The sequence below is a fragment of the Vicia villosa genome, linkage group LG3 (genome assembly GCF_029867415.1).
Source record: "Vicia villosa cultivar HV-30 ecotype Madison, WI linkage group LG3, Vvil1.0, whole genome shotgun sequence".
NCBI classification, from domain to species: Eukaryota; Viridiplantae; Streptophyta; class Magnoliopsida; order Fabales; family Fabaceae; genus Vicia; species Vicia villosa.
In genome coordinates, this window is record NC_081182.1 from 102,340,162 (window position 1) to 102,349,344 (window position 9,183).

Genomic DNA, 9,183 nt, shown 5'->3' on the forward strand with positions numbered 1-9,183 from the left:
CACACAATCCCATCTACAAATAGACGCCCTTTGAGAAAAGAAGGAAAAATTTAGAGAAATAAGTTACCCCATAACCTTAGCCAACATGATAGTCAGAACTTTGGCGACAAGCTTGTAAAGCGATCCCACAAGAGAAATAAGAGGGTGACTCCAATTTCAAAATCTGGGTCACAAAGTAGGAGGAAAAAGTTGGGGGAGAATAGTCTAGGAATTAAATTGATTAAACAAAATTATCATGGTATCCCTCAAAAGATACGTAAAAAACCTAAGGAAGGAAAAATTAAAACCATTTATACCAGAGATCTTATTCCCATAAGAGAGAGAGAGAGAGAGAGAGAGAGAGAGAGAGAGAGAGAGAGAGAGAGAGAGAGAGAGAGAGAGAGAGAGAGAGAGAGAGAGAGAGAGAGAGAGAGGGAGAGAGGGACTACATGATCAATTTATTATTAGAGAAAATATAAAAAATACCATCTCAAAGTCGGGTTAAGAAAGAGACCGAAAAGGAATACCATTCGATTAACGAGTATCCAAAACAAGTTTTTGAAAATGATCAGAAAAATTCATAGTCACTTCCTATCAAAACTCACTCATACCTTCAACCCAAATCTCTCTAACTTAAAGAAGCCAATAATAACATCTCCTTCCTTCAACCACCTATTATAAGATCCCTAAAACATAATAGAGTTCTTAATCTAGAGAAAGGACTTTAAATTAGAAAGAGCTCTAGACCAAGTAGAAATCTCATCCTAATTAAGTAACTCTTGGTCAACTCTAAGGTCACAAACACCAACATCCTCTCTTAACTTCTCTATTCAAAAGTATAATTTACTAAACACTTTTCTATTCAAATTTTATAATTTGTATACCTTCCAAATTAGGGCCGGTCCAACAAATCTAAAAGACTAAAGTGAGGAATAAAATAAAACCCTTTGAAATCTAAAAAAAACAAAAATAGAGGTTTTTTAAAGTCTAATGAACTTTTAGAATATTGAGTAACACAAATAAATATTATCATGAGATTGTTTAAATTTTAGTAAACCGATTTGTAGAATAATTATTGAGTAAAATTTATACCATATGATATAAAGTAACTAATACTTGTAAAAACTAATTCAATTAATTAAATTAAAATAATAAATTTGAATCCTAAAGTAATTTGAGGTCTAAAGGAGTTGAGATCCTTTGTATTTTTTAAAAGAATTGAACATCTCCAATATTATAGTTTTCATTCATAAATCTTTATTAATTTCACCATTCCTAAAAATATGTGTACTTATATTTTTATTTAATTTAAAATTATAAAAATAGATATTTTAGAGAATTTAACTTGCCATCTTTCAGTTGAGTCTCACACCCTCATAATTTTTATTTTTTTCACACTATCATATTTTTTATTTTTTTGATTTATCTCACACTATCATATTTTGATAATACTAAAAGTGTTTGTGATTAAAAATGAAATTAATTGTTCGAACAAAATATTTGATAGAAAGTTTAAAATTTTCAATAACCACTAAATTTTGGTTAGTTTATTTGAAATTTCATATATATATATATATATATATATATGAAAGAATGTGAGAATAAATAAGAACTATCAAATTTAAAAAGAAGAGAATGAAATTAAATTGTTATTTTAATTAAATCATATTCCCTCCATTTTTTATTATAAATCGTTTTGAAAAAAAAATTATTTAAATATAAGTCGTTTTATAATTCCAATGAATAATTAATGCTATTTTTCCTATTATATCCTTAAATATTTATTATTCTCTCTTTTCAATTATATAAATTTATCTTTCACATGTCATTAATGAAAGATAATTTTGTAAAAACCTTCATAATTTCTCATTTTCATACAACAATTAATATTTTTCTTAATTTGTGTGAAAAGTCTAAAACGATTTATAATAAAAAACGGAGAGAGTATATCATTAAGAGAAAAGAGAAATCATTAATTAAATTTTAAAAATATCTTTTAATCTCAACCATTAAATACAAATTCAATGATTATTATTAAATTCTCACATTCTTATATAACTTGGTGGTGTTTAAGATGGACTAACAATTAAATGGTTCATAGTGAACAATAATATAAAACCGTTGGATTAAGTTGTCTCATCATATCTTATAGTACACTCTAGTATATTTTCTTTTTCTCTCTTTGTTTCCTTCATGGTAGACCATGCCAGGCTACATAACCGCCTAGCGTTATGTTTTCTCAATTTACACATAGATGACTCCTTCAATAGAAATTTAAAGGTTCTTTAATATCTTCTTAGTTCTTCTCATAAAACTCGTCCTTTCATCCTCATAATCTCATGTAAATTTAAAAAAAAAAACATTATTAGTATCTGAAGCAATTGTGTTTCTTCGACTGCTATTTAAATTATTTAATTCACAAATACTATATAAATTTAATATATTTTAAGATTTTTAAAATAAAATATGAGAAACACAAGAACAAGACAAGAATTTCAAGAAGATAAAAAAAAAGAGACTAAAATTTTGTGATTTGGGAAAGGTGGTTTGAGAATTAATGGTGGTCGTTGTGAGAGTGAGAGGAAGCAAGATGAAGAAAGAGAGACAAAAAAGGGAGATAAAAATGAAAAAATAATTCTATTATACAATCGTGTGTGTGTATATATATATATATATATATATATATATATATATATATATATATATATATATATATATATATATATATATATATATATATATATATATATATATATATATAAAATCGCAAAAAACAGTAACTAAAACAAGATACAAGAAGTGTGAAAGGCCGCAACAGTCTAGCTACAAAAGTAAGAAAGGAAAAACAACTAGAAAGATTACTCATGACCCACCAAAGTAGAGAAACCTCCAAAATCAATCACAGCTACAGTTCCACCCAAGAGCTAACCAGACTAGAGCTCAAAATCACTGCTCCACCATTAAGATAACAAGAGACAACATTCAAAAATCAAAATCACTGTCCACCTCAGTATTGATTTAATAAAAAAACAAAAGAATTTTTTTCTCTATGTAGAATGCATTCTGGAAAAAAAATAAAGTTTGAAAGATAATATAAAAAGTAAAAATCCAGTCATTTAGATTTAATAAAATACAATTCCATCAATAACAAACTACAAATTTGTTGCAACTGGCTTCTTTGAATGGAGTTATCCATCAAGCAACTTATAATATTACATGGCTAGTATATAATCCATTCCCCTAAAATATCTTAATTCCTATCTACCTCTTAAACACACACTAATATTACATGAACCAATCTACAATCCTAAATAAAGTAACCATTATGAAATGTTAATAATGTCATTAACCCTTTCCACTAATTTTCTGACTTATTATACCTTCAATTGATCCAACAAACCCAACCATTGTGACAAGAAAACAAGCAAAGCTAAATATCCTTAGAACAATCCATTTTCTAGTCCAAGCTCCAATTTTCTTCTGCACAAAGTACATTTCAACTGGAAAATATATAGCCAGTGGCCAAAAGTTTATTGCTCCCAACACTCCAAGAACTTGGTTGAAGTAAGGAAACAAAATCGCAAGTCCAGTGGTTGAAATCACATAAGTTGTTCTGAAACAAAACCTGAAAAGATTTATCTCAAAAGCCGGTAATAGAGGAAGTTTCACTCTATGGAAGTCATTCACAAAGCCGCTGTTAGGATATTTCTTTGCACACCATCTATCAGCAGTGCTATATATTGGTTGACTGTATATCTGATACCCTCCAACCAAATGAATGATAATGCAAACATTCGCAAGGTCGATGAGCCAGAAAGGCTCGTAAAATCCAAACCCTGTCAATAAGTTTCCTGGTGTAGCACTTCCGAAAGCTGCGTATCCAAAGCATCCACAACATAGGTAGAAGAATGTGGTGATGAAGATCGCAACCATGGAGGCCTTTTTCATTGTTTGGTTTTCTGCTGGAGGAGATTTTAGAGTGTCCTGTATCTCGAGAAGGAGAATTGAATACGGATACGAAAAGCTAATGTCACCGAGTGCTTGGAAGATTAACCAGATTTTGTCGGCACGCTTAGCAGGTTGTATTCCTGTCACACTTCCCATAATTGTTCCGTTTTCTGCAAGTAAACCAAAGCCTTATCAATATCAAGTAAGATTCTAAAATGGATTCTGGAATACTAATTTTTTTTAGAGCCTTACTTATGACAGTTGCTATGCCGAGTCCTAGTCCAATGAATGAATATGTAAAAGACATAATTGCAGCCACAATTGAAACCCAAGCCATGTTATGGAGATCTGGTATAAATGACATTACAATCTGGACAAGTCCAAATAGCATCATATACACAGTACCGTTGTAACTACAAGGAGCTTGGTGTCCTTCTTTGTGATAACAGTTTGATTTCATAATAGCCCTGTGTTAGTAAAAACAACAAAGTAAATTAGCCTCTTTGAAATCATTTATTTGAACTTATTTACGGAACTTTGTTTATCTGAAAAAGGCCTAAATCAAAGAAAAAGCATGGGTTAAACAGAAGAATTACTCCAAACTAGTTGCTGTGGTAATTACATAGGCAGTACCAGTCCCATACAAGGTCAAAAACTGAAGGAAACCGGCCACATAAGTCCTTTTATTACCTGAAAACCAAATTCATGTTAAAAATAGTTATGGTAGAGTTCATGAAAAATCATATATCTTTGTTTTGCTACATAGTGAAAGTTTATAATGCGTTATTCTTCTTACCAAGATTGACTCTAACAGCATCCATGTAAGAGTAGTTTCTTTTTCCGGTCACAGGATCGGGATTTCTATAGCAATCAGATAATAAGTACGAAGAAACATAAGTAACTATTGCGCAACAAAGTAGAGCAAGTGGCCCTCCAATCCATCCTAATTGAGCAGTACTCCATGCCAATGACAAAACACCGGAACCAATAACCGCTGTTATGATATGAGCCACAGCACTCTTTAAGTTACCTGCAGAATAGAAAGAAAAAAACATCAGTATTCAATTGGTTATGTTATATATATGAATTTTATGATGCTATAAAGAAGTGTTTTTACCTGTTCTTTTGGCATGTCCATCATCATCATAAGCACCGGAAGCAGTTCTTGTTATTTGAAGAGAGTTTTTTCCATCCATTTTTATCCAAGAATCAATTCAGTTCAAGCTCATGAAGTGTTCTGCTTATGATAGAAAAGCTTTAGCTTAAAATAATGAAGACAAACTAGGCTGCATCTACATTATATATATATATATATATATATATATATATATATATATATATATATATATATATATATATATATATATATATATATATATATATATATATATATATATATATATATATAACTTAGGGAACTGTATAAGTTTGGTATGTATGAGACAAAATGACAAGTCTATGCATATGGCTATGTGATTAGACAAATAAGCTAAATTTAACTGCATAATTAAAAGAGCAGCACATGGTAAGATTGTTGATAATTCAAGGTTCAATCTCAATTATGTTAAAATAACATGTGATTGTTTGGCTTATGTATTATTAATAATTAATACTATGTTAGGTGAAACAACTAAATGATGAAAATTTGAACATTTAATAGTTGTTGTAAGACATTTTTTTCTTAACTAAATTTGTGTATATAAGTTACCAGATTTTCTTGGGATAGAAGAACTTCAGGAAATTGTCTTTGCACTAGAACCAATGCAAATGGTCTTACTTTCATATAAATTTATAGCATTTATTAATTATATAGGCTTGGGGGAAGACAAGATGCTCAGGATGATGTAATTTATCTGAATTTGCATGAGGTGTGATTATGAGGCAATTATTATATTTATATAAAGCTTCAATCTATGCATTTATCTAAATTATATGGGGTGTCTATCTTTTTTTTCAATTTGACTTCTATTAAGGTAGCTTTGGTTAAGGTGCATGTTGATACCATTCATTAGATATGGAGGAATCATGTTTCATTTTCACTATGGAATTATTTTATTAACTCTATTATTATTTTGAATCTTACTTTATAGTGGAAATAGAAAAACAAATAATCAGTATCTATGGACCAAATTGCTAGGTAGACTTCAAACCTTGTGGTTCAAAATCATACATTTTATTGACCATTGAATTTGAAGGCAGACCAATCCTTGTAGATCATATTTTAAATCAAACTTGTCTTATGCTGTAATGGAAGTTGGTTTCAACCATTTCTCATCATACTTTGATAGCATCTTTTACCAGAAGGAGTTAGTACAGAATCTTGGGTATTATATTACAAAAGAACTATGTAGAAAGAAACTTTTGCCTAAAAGCAACAACTTTATTCAATTGTGTCACATCTTGTTAGCTTCAAAGTGATTGAATGGAATATCATTTGCTTTATGGGCACTTTATCCTAATTAGGAGTAAGTGATTGGCCTAAATTCTAGAAGTTTTTCAGGTCTTCCCCCAAGCTTACTTTGAAGATGTTAGATCACGCAAATGATTGAAAAGGACTTAATATTTGATGTGGAGTTCGGTTGATTGTGTCTGCGTCTCTGATTACAGAGTGATTATAGTACTTTTTAACGTTCAAACTTAAACTTTATGTATTATAATTAACTTGTGGCTAAATATTACGATCTACACTTAAGTTTATGGTTTTAAATTGCAGTTTGTAATCGTAATATTTCTATTGCGGTGGTCTCTGCAACCGTATCGGACCGCGGTTGCCGTGTGATTTAAAATCATACATTATTTTATAGTAGTAATCAAATCAAATAATTTTGTGGATGTTTCTTTAAGTATTTTTATCAAAATTTAAAATTTAAAATTTCAAAACTAAATATATTTTTGAAAATTTTCAAATATTTTTTAACGATGTATTTAAAACTCTCCTCAGTTAAAATTCATGCTGCAATAGCTGTAATGTGCATGTAACAACCACAATGACTGCAATCGCATCTGCTACGGTAACCACCTATTAAAACCATGGCTAGGCCTAATGTTGAGATGAGGACATGTTACTACATTAGTTCCCGGCATGCCAAATGGGACCATTCTACAAGATATCACCCTTCTAGTAGAGAATCTGATCCTAGATTCTATTGGCCCCATTTTTTTCTGCAAAAGTTTTTACTATTGATGAATCAAAATTTGTCAAACTTTTGGCCTATAAAGCAGTTGGTTCTAGAGCATGGACCATTACTTAATTCTATGATTAACTTTATTCAAGCCTATATTAACATCAAAGTGTAGTTTCACTCTAAGAAGTTATCTTCAATCAACCACTTATTATTCTATGGTTATAGCTAAGCTAGAACATATGCATATGTTAAACATCATCATCTAAGTGGTCACCCCAATGTCTCACAGCATGTTTCATTTTTAGTAAGGTCCAGTGCATTAGATCTTATCCAAGAGGTCCAGAGTCTGCTTTTGGCAAGTGAGAATATTAGAATTGAAGAATGTGTGGTGCATATGTTTTGCTTCAAAAGCAATTTTACAAGGACTTTTATGAGGGGTGTTTATGAACAAATGAATGAGATTAAGAATAGTTGCTTTCAGTGGAAAATGTAATTTTGAAAATATTGACATACAAATTGACTATTGACTATAAGTAATAAATGGAAGGTTTTTGGACTTTTGTGTTTGCGTGGGAAAGAGTAAAATAAAAGTGTAGGTAACCCGCAATTGAAATTAATCACAAACTAATAGGTCATTGAAATTGGAAGGAGACTTATACGAAATGTTAAGGTCTCCTTCAGTTTAATCACAAGTTAAATTATATTTTTAAAATTTCATAAATTTAAAACCATCCATCATAATAGCTCTTTTATTAATTAATCGTAGTTGATTTTTGCATTAATTTTTTTCCTTTCAAAATTAAGTGAAAATAACCACCAAAAACATAAGGAATGATCGATCATCATGGTGAGTTGTGATGAATAACATGTAACCAAGAGAAAAAAGAAGATGAGAGGAAGAGGATGAATCTTGGGCTAGATATGCATGAAATTCTATGTTGATCATTCATTGAAATGATTAGTACATGAAGCTGCCTATTTATAGATAGAGTGTGTTAGTTATTACTATGGTTTTAAATTGCGGTTGTGGTCGCAGATGTGGTTGCGATTGCGGGTGTTGCGATTGCGGTTGTTGCGATGCGTGATGCGGCCGTTGCGAAGTGAATTTAAATTAGGAAATATTTGAAATACACGGTTAAAAAACACTTAATGTTAATATTTTACATTACAAATCACATGTAAATTGAGTTTATGGGTTTTCAAATATTGAATTATGACGAAAATATGTGAAGAAACATAGGTGAAGGTGTTTGATGTGAATTCTAGTGTTGTTGGACGTGTGATTACAAATCACACCGCAATTGCGATCCAATGCGAAGGCTACCGCATCAGCAATATTGCAGCCGCAATTGCGGTTGTGGACTGTAATTTAAAACCATGGTTATTGTTGTAACTATTTTAACAACTAATCCTAACTAACTTCACCACTTCTCTAATATCCTCCTACAAAGTCACGGTGGTGAAAGTTTCAACACCTTGAATTTGGTTATGAAATCCATGGGCAGTGGAAAGTGGTTTAGTGAGAATATCAACAAGTTGCGCATAGTTGGGAACATGTTGAATTTGCTGACGCTTAGCCACAACATTCTCCCAGATGAAATGAATGTTAAATTCAATGTGCTTTGTTCGAGCATGGAGTACAGGGTTGTGGGATAGCATAACGACACTTATATTATCATAGAGTAATGTCAATACTTAGTAGACAATATGCATTTTAGCAAGGAGAGATTCCAACCATAACAGCTCAGAGGTTGTGTGTGCAAGTGCTATGTATTCCGCCTCTGTGCTGGATCGAACAACTAATGCCTACTTCTTGGAGCTCCATGAAACAAGTGTAGGGCCAAAGAATAAACATGATCCCAAGGTAGATCTTTGATCACCCGAGTCTCTTGCCCACTCTTAATCATTGTAAGCACGAAGAATGAACTGGTTTGTACCTGCTGGGACAAGCTTTAAACCATGTGCTGATGTTCCACTCAAGTAACACAATATTTTCTTGACTGCACACCGATGTGTTTCCAATGGGTGTGCTACAAAATGACATGTTTTATTCACTACAAAGACAATGTCAAGGCATATGTAAGTGTGAGGTATTTGAGAGCTTTAATTGTCGACCAGTAGAATAGTGGAT

The 9,183-nt window shown here is 31.2% G+C and overlaps 1 protein-coding gene across 2 annotated transcripts; it reads right to left on the bottom strand.

Annotated features, from left to right (window-relative positions):
- Window positions 1-3,075: 3,075 nt before the first annotated feature.
- Window positions 3,076-5,787, bottom strand: LOC131656445 (probable amino acid permease 7). Of its 2 annotated transcripts, XM_058926165.1 has the most exons (6): window positions 5,636-5,787; window positions 5,045-5,164; window positions 4,724-4,957; window positions 4,524-4,617; window positions 4,180-4,394; window positions 3,076-4,097 (listed from the first exon to the last, which is right to left on the bottom strand). In XM_058926165.1, exons 2-6 carry the CDS (start codon window positions 5,121-5,123, stop codon window positions 3,325-3,327), a joined length of 1,395 nt encoding a protein of 464 aa, XP_058782148.1. In that variant the 5' UTR covers window positions 5,124-5,164; window positions 5,636-5,787; the 3' UTR covers window positions 3,076-3,324. The 2 variants fall into 2 exon arrangements, with proteins under 2 accessions (XP_058782148.1, XP_058782147.1); XM_058926164.1 differs by lacking the exon at window positions 5,636-5,787 and having other exon boundaries at window positions 5,045-5,222.
- Between the last annotated feature and the right edge of the window lie 3,396 nt (window positions 5,788-9,183).